The sequence below is a fragment of the Colletotrichum lupini genome, chromosome 1, assembly GCF_023278565.1.
Source record: "Colletotrichum lupini chromosome 1, complete sequence".
Lineage (NCBI taxonomy): Eukaryota > Fungi > Ascomycota > Sordariomycetes > Glomerellales > Glomerellaceae > Colletotrichum > Colletotrichum lupini.
In genome coordinates this window covers 3,738,652-3,753,736 of record NC_064672.1, presented here as the reverse complement: position 1 = coordinate 3,753,736, position 15,085 = coordinate 3,738,652, and the positions used below count along the sequence as shown (strand labels likewise).

The 15,085-nt window shown below is 51.1% G+C and overlaps 5 protein-coding genes across 5 annotated transcripts; 3 read left to right on the top strand and 2 right to left on the bottom strand.

Annotated features, from left to right (window-relative positions):
- Positions 1-459: 459 nt before the first annotated feature.
- CLUP02_01082 (uncharacterized protein) lies at positions 460-3,541 on the top strand (the record flags this gene model as incomplete). The annotated part of the gene is made up of 2 exons (XM_049280124.1): positions 460-2,591; positions 2,647-3,541. The coding sequence occupies 2 exons, from the start codon at positions 460-462 to the stop codon at positions 3,539-3,541; spliced, it is 3,027 nt and encodes a 1,008-aa protein (XP_049136081.1).
- A 1,155-nt stretch (positions 3,542-4,696) lies between these two features.
- On the top strand, positions 4,697-5,405 carry CLUP02_01081 (uncharacterized protein; the record flags this gene model as incomplete). The annotated part of the gene is made up of 2 exons (XM_049280123.1): positions 4,697-4,748; positions 4,879-5,405. 2 exons carry the CDS (start codon positions 4,697-4,699, stop codon positions 5,403-5,405), a joined length of 579 nt encoding a protein of 192 aa, XP_049136080.1.
- Positions 5,406-7,621: 2,216 nt separating this feature from the next.
- CLUP02_01080 (uncharacterized protein) lies at positions 7,622-7,813 on the bottom strand (the record flags this gene model as incomplete). The annotated part of the gene is made up of 2 exons (XM_049280122.1): positions 7,622-7,703; positions 7,800-7,813. 2 exons carry the CDS (start codon positions 7,811-7,813, stop codon positions 7,622-7,624), a joined length of 96 nt encoding a protein of 31 aa, XP_049136079.1.
- Positions 7,814-9,245: 1,432 nt separating this feature from the next.
- On the bottom strand, positions 9,246-10,631 carry CLUP02_01079 (DNA repair protein RAD57; the record flags this gene model as incomplete). Its single annotated transcript, XM_049280121.1, has 1 exon — positions 9,246-10,631. One exon carries the CDS (start codon positions 10,629-10,631, stop codon positions 9,246-9,248), a length of 1,386 nt encoding a protein of 461 aa, XP_049136078.1.
- Positions 10,632-13,025: 2,394 nt separating this feature from the next.
- On the top strand, positions 13,026-14,274 carry CLUP02_01078 (uncharacterized protein; the record flags this gene model as incomplete). Its single annotated transcript, XM_049280120.1, has 4 exons — positions 13,026-13,104; positions 13,257-13,588; positions 13,645-14,064; positions 14,251-14,274. 4 exons carry the CDS (start codon positions 13,026-13,028, stop codon positions 14,272-14,274), a joined length of 855 nt encoding a protein of 284 aa, XP_049136077.1.
- Between the last annotated feature and the right edge of the window lie 811 nt (positions 14,275-15,085).

Sequence of the window (15,085 nt, the reverse complement as noted above, 5' to 3'; positions counted from 1 at the left end):
AAATCAGGAACATCGACTCGGTAGAGCCAAGCCACCTTTTCTGGCCCTTATGCCGCCGGCCGCGCTTACGTCTACGCCTACTCCATTACACCTCTTTATTCTCTCCAGGTCTGCCCATCATACTTTTCCCGCCTGGTGGCCGTTGAATTTCTCCATTTTTCGCATCCCAATTTCTCTTCTCTCTTTCGGCTCGTCACTGCTCTTGCTGTTGACTTGGACGAAACTGGCCAACGTGGGAGAATCGGCAACTGGTTGCACTGATTCACACCTTCCGCCTTTTATCGACGTTTTCTTCACTTCACTAGCAAGGCCTCTCCGACAATCGAATACACTCAATTGCGTTACTTGAACGCTTCATCTCACCTCTTCTCCGCGACTACCACATAATTCATAATCAGCTCATTCGTTCGCGAACTTCACGCCTCTATCAATCTTCATCTCCCTGGACGACTCTTACCAATGGCCGAGCCTGCTGAATACCATGGCGGCCTCGTTGCCTTCGAGGGTCCCCATGACCTCGTTTCGACTCAGCTCCGTCTTCTACCTATATCATCGCAAATTGCCATCCTTCCCAGCGTCAAGGAATTTCTCGAACCCGAGAACCCCGATGAGCCGTTTGAAGCGCGCAAGTTTGTCAGGCGAGTTCACAATGCTGTCGCCAAGAGAAGGGACACCGCTTTGGAATTCTTGAAGGATTCGACCCCCAAGCGTAAGAGACTGGTCTTCATGAATGGCGGTACGCCCAGCGCGCAGACGGTCTGCATCAGAGCCATCTCTCGGAATGAGACAGAGGGGGATATATCCAAAGCCGAAGCAATCTTCAATGACCTTGTTAAAGGTGGCGTTGCCGGCCTCGAGGACCCCGCCAACTCAAGCGGCTCATTCCTTGATACCTCGGAGGAAATAAGCGAAGACCCCATCACCAGAGCTATGCGTGCTGCCGATGCTCTCGACCGGGAAACTGCAAACTTACAGCCTTCCAGCGACATCGATCTCACCACTCCCGCCGGCCGTCCGCGCCCGAGAAGCATGAGCCTACCCATGTATAGCTTCGCCGATACCTTTGGTGATATGGCATCCTTCTACGTCTTTGGTGGCCAGTTCAGTGAAGATCATATCAAGGAGGAGGGGCAAGTCGAGGCTACGACTCCACATCATGGCCCAACACCCAGGCTCGCCATCACGAATTTCGACGAGCTTGAAAGAGTCTCCGGTGAAGGCTTTGATAGTGACGGTAAACCCATCGTCACTGCTCCACTTCGGTCTCCGAGCTGTGTGGGCGAGGCATATGAGCGGGATGATGTATTCTCATCTTCTTCACCTAACCCTCCTGGCCTTCTCGACGTGGCATCTCCCAGATCTGACGTCTTCAGCATCCGTTCGACAGAGCCAATATATATCGAACAAGCCTCACTCGTCCGTATGAAGTCATCCGCCTCTTCCAGGACTTTGAAGCGATCACAGTCGATTAGCCATCTCCATCGAAGCAACTCTCGCTATAGAGACACTCTCATGCGGCTGAAGCCTAAGGAGCAAAGTGCTGCTGAGAAAATCCACAATGAGAAGCCCTCCGCTGAGAACTTGTTGCTTTCCGCTGAGAAGACTACTGCCGAGAAGGTTGCCGAGGGTCGCCCTGTGTCGGTAGTTGAACTCATCGAAGACGCCGAAAAACGCGAAAGTAGCGCTAAGCGCGTCGAAGGCCCGAAGACAATCTATGTCAAAGCAGCCCGACCAAACAAGGGAGTCAACAAGGCATTGCCGCCCCCTCCACCGTCCGAGAAGAGACTGCGCAAACGTAAGCATACCAAGTCTAGGTCGAAATATGTCGACAGAGGAACCGATGCCGAGGATGTCGAACTGAATGAGACGCCGTTCCGACCTGTACTACCATTCTATGAGGACCTAGTCATTCACTTCAAGGACGACAGTCCAGACCCAATCCTGGAATACATGATCAAGGCATTCAGAGAAGGTGTTTATCCTGTTACACTGCCTTCTTCTGCTTCCTCCGGCACGTCTACTGCGGATGGTGACAGATCGACCCCGCAGACTCCAACCTGGCAACTGGCCGAGCCCGAAGTCACCCAGTTCACGTCCACGACGAAGGTCAGCACAGAAGAGTACGACCCTTTCTCCTACCAGGGTCCGACCTACACCGCGAAGCCTGTCCAGCCTTTCACCCGGACTGTGATAAGATCAGCTCTGCCTACGCCTGCGCATACGCCTCCGCCCACGGTGTCCGAGTCGGAGGATAAGTTCCACGATTTCAACGCCGTGCACGGTCAGACGGCTGTAGCCATGCAGAACTCCCTCAGATCAGTGCTTAACATCTACTTCCCACCCAAGGGAAGAGGGTTCTCTCAGTTCAACTTTCCGTTGCTTCCCGAGATGGACGCACTGTGGAAGCCGATATTCCGGGACGTTGAGCCTGGTGGAAGTCCAAGAAAAGACAATCACCGAATAGACCAAATCCTGGCCATAGGTGCGCAACGTGGAGTCAAGAAAACATTTGTCTCTGGAGTAACTAGCCAGCTTGAGAAGTTGGGCACAAAGTCGAGCGGCATTTCGAGGACTGGCAGGCTGGATTTCCGGTAAGTTCATTTCTTTGGGTGATCTTTTCGTCTCTTGGCTAACGAAACTTCTCAGATATCTCATTGCGAACGCGATGCAGTCCTTCACCGCACAGCCACTGGCCAACCAGACTCAAGACAACCCTTTCACCAACTCATATCTTCTGGCGACGCTTATCATTCCTCATCTTGAGACTTTCTTTGCTGCGCACTCCGAAGTCCGTTTTCTGATTCTCGACTACCCTCCGGATCATCTTGCCACCATCCTCGCTTTGCAGAAGTTGGTCGGCGTCGATTTGATGAAAGTTGCCCAAGTCATTGATGCTCAGGCCAAGGAGCCACTTCCCTTCACTCATGTTCGAGGTAGCTCCTTGGGACGTATTCCTACTGTGAGTGACTTGGCATCGAGCTCAAGCTCACTCCAGTCCAAGGGATCGAGATCTGCCGCATCGACATCTTCGCGAGATGGGCTGGCAGTTTCCAAGGCCAACTTTCTCCTCGCATCCACCGCAACAGAGGCGGAAGTTGCGACTTTTGTGTCCACCATCTGGAAGACTCTGATCAATATCTCCAAGTTTTACTTGCCTGAAGAAAGCAAGAAGCTTGAAGAGAGTAATGTCAAGAGCAAGCGGCAATCCGGGAACTTCTCGGCATTCCCTCAGGCTTCGATGAGCCCTCCGATGTCTCCGCCATCCTCCAGTGGTCGCAAGGCCGTGAACAGGGCATCAGGCTCTATCAGAACTTCAGCCCGACCTTCTTCCATCGCAGAAACAATCATGAGTCGCCGATTCAAGTCACGACGAGGCGACAGAAAAAGCGTCGGCGATGCTACATCCATCTTAACCGTCGATATGGACTACGAGAGCGATCTAGACCTCGAGGAAAGACGTTCGATGCCCATGTTCTTGAAGAAGAACCAGGTCCGGAAGGGAAACAGCCGCAAGGCCCTTAAGTTTCTCGGCCTAGCTTAATAAGTCACTCCGTGACTTTGTACCGTTACTTGTATCTGTAGGGCTAAATGGCTCGGCCCTGCATCTTGTTTTCCTTTCCTTGAAATGACCCCATCACGACGTTTCATTCAGTCTCAACACCATGGCATAAGGTGTTGCATCATGTTAGAAGAAGAGCCACATCATGTCGAAGGGGGAAATGGGGCAGAGGGCCGAGAGATGGATGGGTACTTGCTGCTCGGTTTCAAGATCGATGATCTTGTTCTTTGCTCTTATCATCAGTTCCGAGCGCGTCACATGCGCGATCTTTCAGTTGCAGTCTTGGCTGGACAATACCCAGGGACAGATCTCCCATAGATACGAAATGAAACTTTCAGAGCGCCTGCATTCTTCCTTCTTGGTGTTGATACTTCGCCTACTTGGCGCGTCAGTGATGGTGGCACCTTGAGGTATCAAACAACCGACTTGTGTCGGACCTCTCGAGGGGACTATACGTTCAAAGTAGAGGCCTCGACGGATACTGCAATATCAAGTGAGACAGAATAACATCAGGACCATGGTCGTAATTGCCAGTAGCTCGGACTACTTCGACATCTCCATCCAGAACAACTCACTGCTTTTGAAATCTGGCCTGACCAAGTCGTTGCGCATTTGCACACAAAGACATCTGGGCACGCACCAAAGTCCTGGACATCGTTATCACGCCGGCTCAAAAGTCCGCCAACACCATTGAGCTCTCCCACCCAAATTATCTCCAGAATCCCCCACCTTCTTACACGACACATGGCTTCGAATGTATCTATCTCAGTTTTCCATAGATATTTGAATACAACGCTGATCTGAAGGATTAGGGAGATGTAAGATTTTCTGAATTTAAGTTTAAGGTGTTAAATTTAGTATGAGGAGACTGGAGAGAATTTTCAAATGACCCTTGATGGTACTTCTGACTCACAAAGAGTTCATTTTCTTTGATAACAAGATACTTGGAAGTCGAGGGAAACCACAAAACCCAATATGCCGCCTCCAAAAATCGCCATAGATCCATCTCCATTTGCCCTTTGCCCGCATTCAAGACCCCGAAGTCTCTCCCTCCCCCCTGAGAATCAGCCAAACATTCAACAACCGATATCCATCATCCAATACTCATCATCCAACACTTAAGACGAGACCAACAAGATGAGCCAACTAGGAGATTGTAACGACCTCGGCGAGGACATCATACCGGCGGGTACCCCCTCTGACAACGACATCCCACACCGCATCCAACAGCACTCTGAGATTGCCCGATTGTCTCAGGATCTAGAAAAAAACCCGTCAAACCTCGGTACACTTGGACAAGATACTCGACGAGTTCAAAGACATCGAGGGACCAGAGCTTTCTCGCCTCAAGGTAGACGGCATCGATGTGCCGATGGCGCGTCTCGGTGGGCTCGATCTGAACTACAAGATCTGCCAAATCGAAGAAGATCTCTCGGCTCTTCGAGAAACATCCGCAGAAATCTCCAGGACGGAAACCGATATGGCAAACTTTTTGGCCGAATCCTACGAACACCGCTGGTGTCACGCCACCGGCTCGTGGATGCATCTAGGAGAAACACCAGACGACGAGCATGCTCAACCCCTGCCTCAGCGCTATGCCGCTGCGAACATTGTGCCGTATTCCTCGAACGTACCTCATGAGATCTTGGATCACCTTTTCCGTGAGAGAACGGGTGAATTGAGCGGGCCGGCGAATTCACTTTTACTTTCGACGCTGATCCAGTATTGGTTCAACCATTACAAGCTAGTCAAAAAGCCACTCAAACGATGGAAGATCGACATCCTCGACAAGGGCATAGAAGGTGGACTCCCTTCACGACGTAACTCTCACGCCTGGTGGGGATAGACCTCGCAGAGCCAGACATACATCTTCAGGACAGAGAATCGGTATTCCTCAACGACAAGCGACCGGCTGCACGATTTCTGTATTTCATGGCACTTCTCCGCTTGAAGGATACCAAAGCGGAGAGCTGGAAAGACGCCCGGGCAAAGTACTTGTCCCGTGACCCGTCCCCAGCCCTTCTTCACTTGCTACCTCCTTGAAGGGTAACACCTTCTCTCCGCACTTCATCATGGGCCACACCCATTCAATATCTGTTAGAATATATTCTCCTATGTCTACAAGAACAATTTTGATGCGAAAGGGCAGTACTTGTGATATGAGTAGTGAAAGGGATACTGATTGAAATATATGGTAGGAAACCAATTATGTTAACTTTGGGGAGTAGGTTCGATTCCTGGTTTGACTTCCAAGTGATTCGTAAAGAGTAAAATCTAACGCTATGTTGTAGTACAACTGCCTAGGTACCCAAGAAGGTGGAAGAACGGAGCAAACAGTCGAACGCGAGGCGAGCCCGATGACCGGTCGATCCGAAACCCTCGTATGCGCCGCCCATCATACTCTTGTTCGACATGCAAATGCTCGTTGACTAGGTTGGCAAACGCCTAGATTGGTTCAGGCTGAGACCTCACGCGGGATGCTTTTCACGAACTGGGAAACAAACGGAATCATCACCCTCGATTGCCACAATATCAAGAAGGAAAACGTCACTTGCCCATTACTTCGACCCTATCTACCAGAAAAGCAGCAGCCGCCAAGGATTGGAAACAAAAAAAGAGAAGACATGTGGCTGGGAACAAACGCGCAGACACCCATACGTACGGCCCGCTGCGTTGCCTATGTGCTCGCCCCCCGGCCAACCAAGCTTGATTGCAAAGCACACGATACGCCGGCAAAACAAAGCCTACGCTTGTAATACACATCGAGTTGACCTTGTTATTCTCTCTGCGCTCAGTGAGATCCCTAGAAGTCTCCCACCGAACGCCCCAGAGTCTGGCTTCTGAATTGCCGTCAGGCACCAGGAGCCTTGTCGTTTGCCGTGAACAACGCCATGGGTCCAGTTACAGAGGTATCTTGTGTCGATTGTGTGTGTGCAGTGCGAAGGAGCTGGGACGAACCAAATCAACACTCATCTATGCGTAGAAGTATGGAAAGCAGCCTTTGCGCGGAAGGAGAGAAAAGCGAACGACACAGCATCGTCCGAGCCAAAATGTGATCCCTACACCGTCATGAGCTGTGCATTCCCTTCCTCGCCCATTCTGCCCAGCTGTATCCCCTCCGCCGAGAAAAATCCGTAAAATGCCATAGAACACAGGTAAGGAAAGCGGGCTTCGTAGAAATCAGGGACGATACATTTAGCAGCAGCCACCTCCCGAGTTCGAGGAGACACCGTGGCCGGGGCCAACCTGTACGGAGGGTTTCGTGTTGTTCGCGGTCGTGCTACCCATGCGCTCCTTGATCTGGCGGGCCATGGTCAGGAAAGCCTGCTCGACGTTGCTGGCGTTCTTTGCAGAGGTTTCAAGGAAGGGAATGCCCAAGCTGTCGGCAAATTCCTATTGGAGGGTTAGCAAACAGATGGTCAAAATAAAGAACTTTACAGTCCGAGTGGGAGTTGTCGGGCAATGTGTCGCATCAACAGCCGGCGGGGGTAATCTGACCTTGGCGACGGTGTACTCGACAACCTTCTTGTCGGACATATCGCTCTTGTTGCCAACGAGCAGCTTGTTGACACCCTCGGTGGCGTATCTGTCGATCTCCTGGAGCCATTGCTTGACGTTGTTGAAAGAGTCCATGTCGGTGACATCGTAGACGACGCAGATGCCGTGGGCACCACGGTAGTAGGAGGAAGTGATGGTGCGGAAACGCTCCTGACCGGCAGTATCCCACTACCAAGTAGATAAAAATGTCAGCATTTGCGACAGCCTCATTTCCTCGACAACATTCTCCGCCAGGATCAACTCACGATTTGCAGCTTCACCGTCTTTCCATCGAGCTCTATCGTGCGGATTTTCTAAGGTTTATCGTCAGTAGCCGATCGGTCGGCATCGGCAGAGTGGGGGATTTCATACAAAGTCGACACCGATGGTGGAGATGTAGGACTCGGTGTATGTGTCGTCGGCGAATCGCAACAGAAGGCAAGACTTTCCAACACCGGAATCACCGATGAGGAGAAGCTTGAAGAGGTAGTCGTACCTGGCGTCGGGTCAGTATCGATGTGGAACCTAAATCATATCGGCGATTTTCGCGCTTTGCGCGCCATGGCAGCGAAAAGATCGAAAAGACGACATCGATGAGGGGGGGGGACTCTGTGAGAGAGAACAAGGTCAGCTTAGCGGCGACTCCCGAGGATTCCTCGTTTCGCAAGGCAAGGAGGCGGAGGAGGCGGAGGAGGCAACGTACTACTCGGGGTTCATTGTGAATAGCCGGGGATCTGATCAAGGCTGGTAGGGATCGAGAGACGCGGCGGATATAGGCGCGCTGGGCGATTATATGGACGTTGTGTAGGTGTTGGGAGGTTGATGGATTTCGGTGGTGTCGTGTTGAGGTTCCAGGTTGTGAAAGCAACAAAGCCAGAGTCAGGACAGGTCAAGTGAGGTGGTAGGAGTCGGACGGAGTAAATGCAGGCTGCTGCTACGTCAAGGCTTCTAGCGCGGTGTACAGAGTACCAGTCAGGTGCCAGTCTCTGATTACCTTAGTGCTCGGTGTCCTGTGCCCAGAGTCCTGTGTCCAGTGCAGTGTCCAGTGGGTTACCGCCTGGCGGGAGGAACAAAAGGACCCACGTCGACCTGGGCAGTCAGATGTCACCGACGAATGAAACTCTTTGGAGAGGCTAGTACAGCACGGGATCAAGCACGTGATACGTCTTTTTAGTGTTCTGGACCGGCTCCAGTGGGGCTGTTCAGACACCTCTGTGACCTTGGGGAGGCAGGCTCCTGGCACACAAGCAAGGCAGGGACGACATGTTGAGCCTGTCCTTATCCAGTGGCGTCCTCCAGGTCGGGTGTCTGCGCCTCCACACTACTTCTGGGACATCGGATTCCGGATGCAGTACGTAAGCAGGTGCCGGGGTCCGTCCTCGTTCCTGCAGTCCTTAATATCAGGGGGTCAAGTGCTATTTGTCTTCCATGAAACGCCTCCGCCAGCAGCTGCGACCTGCGGCGAGAAAGTTTCCTTTCAAAATGTCGGGTAGTATCTGATCTGGGGGCTCTTTCAACGTTGGAAAGCTTGTTTCGTTTCTTACCATCAATTCCGGTTCTATCATCTCCTAATACCCTTGCTCCATGAGCCATTGCCACATAAAGCAAGTTTTGGGCAATACGGGTATCCCCAGAGCAGTGACCTTGACAGGTATCCCTTTATCTGGGGGTGAGGCCGTTGGTGCCAAGACACCACATTCTGCGGTTCATGTGGAGCTTTTCAGGTCTTCAACCTCACTCATCCCGCATATCTACTAACACGTGCAGACCTTGGCTGACTCTCCATTCCCTTTTGATATATGACACGGTTGATGATTGTCAGAAAGGAACTCCAAAGTAGCACTGCCAGCCCCAAAGGTGATGAATCTCTTTGTCCTTCCCTCCTGAAAGTTAGTTCACTAGATAGGAGTCCTAACTGCCCTTGACTTATTACTTCGCACCACCTTCTACTTCCATTGCTTTGTAAGATAATGATGGCAACACTACTATTGAGTGGCCTCAAATGATGAATGATGATGACAAGCAGGCATCAACGTGACAATTTTATCTCTGCCGGTAGTAAGATTGTCGATTTTGACTGCCGATCAGTCAATTTTCCTCTTCTAGAGAAACTACTCATGATATTGAAGTCTGTAAAGAAGCTGCCGCTTCAGTTGTCATCGGCTTCTTTTTTGGTCACAGCTTTCAGTCCAGCCATGGTCACTGAAAACTCGACAGCGCCATCCAAACCCTGCCCCGTAGCTCTCGAGTGAGGAGCGAAGACCACTTTCATCCATCGTCGCCAGTTCTTGAGCGCCGGCATGCCCCGATCATCGGCTTCATCTTCTATGTGCCGATGCACTCCATACACGGGCTTCTTGAAAAGCGCGATGCGGCACGCAATCTGTGTTGACCACACAAGACCTAGACTGGGCGTCTTGAGCCCATAGTCTGCAAACGGATCGTCGCCCCATCCCGTGAACCACCGTTGCTGGTGGTCAAATGCGAGCGCGGGAGGCGCAGGCGGGCCGAAGTCATCCAGACCGGGAGGTTCAGGCATACTAGAACGAACATGCTCAGCTATGGACGATGTCGGTTCGACCGCCGACGGTGAGAAAGCTCTCAGCCCTCTGCTCCGCGATGCCAGTGGACTTTCCTGAGTGAAACTCGGAGCAGCGGCCGTGGGCGCCGCTCTAGGAGTCGCCACGGGCGCAAAAGGACTGGAGAAGCGATCCGCGACTTGGTTGGCGACAACAACAGCCAAGTTGTATGTTTGGGCCAGCTCTCTAAGCAAGGCTCCAAGTCGCGTGAGTTCGTTGCTTCGGGCTCCCATATTTGACCCATGATTACCAAGAGCCCCTCGCTCAAATTCGGCTCGATAGTTAGAGGCGACAGAGTCCAAGACGATGAGTCCAGTATTCCGCCTCTCAACTTCTACGGGGACTTGAAATTGGAGAATGTGCTCCTGTGACTCAAGGTCAGGTGTCGAAGTACTGAGGATACCGTCTAGAGACGGCTTGTCTTCCGGTGAGAGGTCTGCGAACCGCGGATTGGATGACAGTATTTGCGATAGACGCTTGGTGGACAACTGTGCCTCTGTTGTGATGTATATGGCCGGGCGCCCTAAGCCATACGGCGGCGGCAATTGAACGGCCAGCAATAAGGATAGCAGAAATTGCGTTTTTCCAGCGCCGCTTTCGCCCGTGATCTCGGTCACATAGCCGGCTGGGATTCCTCCCCCCAAAGCTCGGTCAAGAGAGTCGTCTAGAGTGCTAATGGTAGACCATTGATTCTCAAGATCCGTCAGAGAGCGCTTGAGAAACCGGCTAGCCTTTGGCGGCTCGTTGGCAGAGCCAAAGTCGCGATGGAGGGCATCGACGACGGCAGCGCAAAGTCTTTTGATGTCAAGCAAAGGCAGTTGAGTGCGCTTGCCTATGTCAACGACATCCTGAGTTAGTAAATCTGTGACGGAAAGCTGATGGCGTTCCAGAGCCTGCAACAGTCCAGCAAACTGCCTAACAGGGAAGTCAGGTATCAGTTGGAGCAGGTCGGACATGGCATGTGAAGAGAGTCCGGCGGCATGGATTGTCGAATAGCCTCTATATTCTCTTTGAAGTCTCCTGTCTCCGATGTGTTCTGAAGAGTTGATGTCTTGCGATGGTAAGGCCTGGTGAGTGAGATGTGAACAAGAATCGTCACAGGAGCTTGAGAGCCATTATGAGGTGTTCGGCCAGTCGAATCAGTTGAAGTGAAATGTTTGATAAGATCTGATCGCCAAGGCCGCGTCGCTGCTTCTTGTCGTAGCGTGTCAGTTACACGGAATGGGAAGTTATGGCCAGGATTGATCTTGCAAACGAGCGCGTATTCACCTACATGTATGGAAGGTATTGATGCACGCCATCATCACAAAGACAGAGCCAATGGAGAGAGGTTGATGATTCCCTCGGCTAGGTACGTACCTGATGGTGGTCATTGTTGATTATGTCATCACGCCCACTGGTTGAGATCTGCTGGCACTGGCATAGAGTCAAAATCGCCAAATGACTTAAGCAGTTAAAGCAACCAATCCCTTTTTGCGACATGCATTCTTTTTAAACTTTCACTATTATCTTATAACTGATCCCAATTGCATTATTTTGAGTGTATGGGGAGGCGGGCTGTGTCCGCTCTCACGCCCGCGAAGTGTTCGAGTTTAACGTCCACCGCGGGGCTGACAGCACCTTTACTTAGTCATGCTTGGGCATTGACATAGACTTCTTATATATCTGCCGTTGTCGATAGCCTGTCAGCACGCAAGTAGAAGACGGGTCTGATATAATGCGTCTCTGGATGGCCCGACTCGGGTGCTGGGTCGGTCATTATTTCAATGACATCGCTTGGGACTCAAGTCCGTTCCCAGGTATCATCATCATGCTCACGCAGGACAACGATGACAGAGACGCCAGCTACCGAAGCAAAAACGACGCTTGAAGGCCGAAGTCTAAGGGTATAACCCGTGGAGGAAGATGGGTAGTGCTCACAAAAAGAGGGAGAAGGGTGTCAGACCTCGAAGTATGGATGAAGAAGCGGGATTGCTTGCATGGTGGAATTAGTTTGCACATGGGAAAAGGACTCAAGCGGTAAAAGTTCTTGCAATCCAAAATGTTGAACACAGCAGGTAGGCTATCCCATCTCTAAGATCCCGGCATATCTAGCTTGAGAGCGACGGAAGCATGTTCATTGGGGACGGCGGGCAGATTTTCAAGCCCAATTTGAAGTTAGACCATCTCCTCATCCTTGCCTTTTTCTCCCACAAACGTCTTTGGTACTTGATTATCAATAGCTTTAACAAAGCGTTGCTTAATTATATAGTTCTGATGATTTGAGATCCTGTCTCAGGCTGGGTTCATTGGTGCCAGCACAGTCACCAGCATGTCACTATTCTGCCGTAGTAGCTAATCAGTATCGTGATTGAGAGGTATAGGCCCTCTCACATATGACACCGACTCCCAGAGACTGATAAATGGTTGCTTTCCATTCAGTATAATGAATTAATTCATGTGAATGATTCATGTTTTTTGTGCCAAAGAAACGGCACCACAAATTTGGCAATACTGTAGGCAAGACGCCTGGGCAACCCAGACAACGCTGACAATGGCGAATCATAGCATGCCCAGCCAACAAGCCTCATAGGTATGCAACTAAGGCTGGTATACTAGTCAATAAGAAAGGTCTTCATCGCCTCATCGCCAACTCTGACTACGCCTGGTGCCTCGTTCTCGGTTCGATTCGAGGCCCTAGACTTGGAGGGATCCATCGGTGGGCTACCTTATGTCGGTGCAGAGAGACAATCGACCCGACGGATACAATGGAACCTTAACAGTGGAGTACAGAGATTAGAGGGGCGAGGTTTGAAAGCGGTTAGAGGAAGAGCTATCTTCCAATCGCAAAGCATCCTTGCCCTCCAGCGAGCCACTGAGGGACGTCAAGCAATAGCGCACTATCTAAGCGGAAGTTGTCTTCCAATCAAGCGCCCGCCTGCCTTCCTACCTACCCAGAAAGGGGGACGCACGGCAGAGGTACCTTCTACTGATGTTTTGGAATGGGATATCTGCGAATTTTGCTCTGTTGGCTACATGGACTTTGCTTCAGCAATCTATATGGTCAATACGTATGCAAATAGGACCGGTTTCCTTTTCTCTTTGACGCGAATTATTGATGGCGAATTTCCTCTGACTCTCGTCAATCCCAACTGAAGAAGGCTATTCATCTGCCATATCAGTCCAAGATTTAAGACGGAGGGGCGCACCTGCCGTCAAATTAATAGCAACACCGTAGTATGTAAGGTAGGTGGAAGGTGGGTAGTAGGTGGCCCGCGACTCAATGACAAAGTCTACATTCAGCAGAAGGAACGGCCTCTGCCCTGCGCATCTTCCCCTTCTCCCCTCTCCCACAGATTCCATCGACGACGATGACATGGACTTCACCCTGCTTATATTCGACTTCATTCTTCTACTTCTACTTCTACTTCTACAACACATCCTGCACTCGTAACGTTGGTTTTCGGTTCGAAAATCACACCATCAAGCCAACGCTGTTGATCGGAATCTAGTCGACAGGGAAGTAAGCGCTGAACTCCTCAAGCTATCGTTAAAGACTAACATGATCACATTAATATGATGTGAATGGCCTCGAATAACAGACCCCTCGACGCCCAAGCTTTCCACAGCCTCAACGGGCCTCGAGCGCAGAAAAGTTCTGACGTTGACGAATGCCGATCTCACTGACGATTACGACACAGTGGAGGCAATTTTTGGGACTGTTGTCGCGCGCGCGGCTACTAGTGACGTTGTCTTTGACTGGTTGTCTCCAATCAACCCGAGGTTTCGAGCATTAAGGCACGGCGGAGTCGTCAACGTGGTGTTCGCAACTAGGCCTGCCTGCCCCGTGGCACTCGAAGTACTACCGCCCGGGTTTGAACTTTTCGGTCGAATGGTCACTATGGAGAAATTGAAAAAGATACGTCCATCAAATGTAAGTGTACATCGATCCCGTTGTCTCTTCTCCATACTACCTTGATCAATACACAGCGTCAGCTACGGAGTCGAGCTGCCGCTACCGCCAACCCTACTTTCACCGCCGTTGTCAACCTCACTCTTGCCGTTGTCGTTATCCCTACTCTTGCCCCGGTCGTCAAACCTAGTCGCGACGAATGCTACACTCACTGTTACCCATACTCGTGGCGTACGAGGTTGACAAGACCCCAGCACGCTAGGAGAAGGAGGAGGATGTACTGCTTGCCGAGAGTGTCAACCATACTTATGAGGTACTTGATCCTGATATGCCTGTGCCTCAGTAAGACGACTGAGCAACAGCAGTATGACTCTGAAAATATTCTCATCTACATTCTACCCGAGCTTATAACCTGCTTTATCTCCCTCCCTCAAGGTGTTACCCCTTCTTCACCTCCAACCTCCCCATGGGTAACCACCTTCTTCCCTCTTTCCATAGTAAGCTATGTAAATCTTCCATGATGGACGATCTCCATCTTACAATGGGGCCACTTCCTTAGACTTCGGCCTCAAAGGTCGCTTTGGCAGCTCTGCGGAGTGTGGGTTCGATTCCCACAGCGATCACCAAAGAAGCAGCAGGACACCTGCATAACCACCAGGTAGATTTCTGACACTATGTTATAGTATTGCCTCAAGACCACTACTTAGTATGGAATCGAATTCAGGCGGGGAGGTGTCTTTGCCCTCGATGCTTGGGCGGCGATGTGCTAGATGGCAGCAGCTGAGAGCTTGCTTTGCGATTCAACCTGACCGCCGAAAAGGGCTTATCAATTCACAGCGTGAGACCCTTTACGATGAAGTAATGATGGCAGTTGTCATTGCAGAGGAAAGGCATATATGTCGGCGCCATGGGTGTATGTTCCCAACATCAACGAGCTTTAAGCAATGTGTCGATAAGAGCTTTGCAGGAGGCCAGCAGAGGGTTCACGCCTCCTCTTTCGTTGCACCTCTTGTAGACTTTCCCGCAGCATCTCTCTAACAGTATTCTGTGCCTCTCAACGGTTTGCCTAGCCATGGTGCCATTTTAGCCACTAAAATTCCGGCCAACCTGTCCAAATTCTCGGTAGACATCCTCGATTGGCAAGACTTGTTGTTTTGATCGTTCTTCACACGTTCTTTCGCACGCCCGCTTTGGGAACAGATGGCAGACGGAGCATATATCTTGTAGCACCGATGGTGTTCAGGCGGGAGCCGCTAGCTATCCGCTTTCGCAATTTGAACAAACAAGCACAAGGCAACGAAAAAGACCAGAGAGTCGCATATTAGCTACTGATTCCGAAATCAATTGAGCTATGGGGACGTTTTCCCATCTAAACCTGACCTAGGGAAACAAGCACAGGCCCGAGGCTGAAGCCTGCTTTCAGGCGGTGGTCTTGTCTAATTAGCAAATGCGAGAGAGGACTAGTGCAGCATACCTTCGTCGAAAGCTAGTCCGCGATGGCCTAAGGGCGCCAGACTC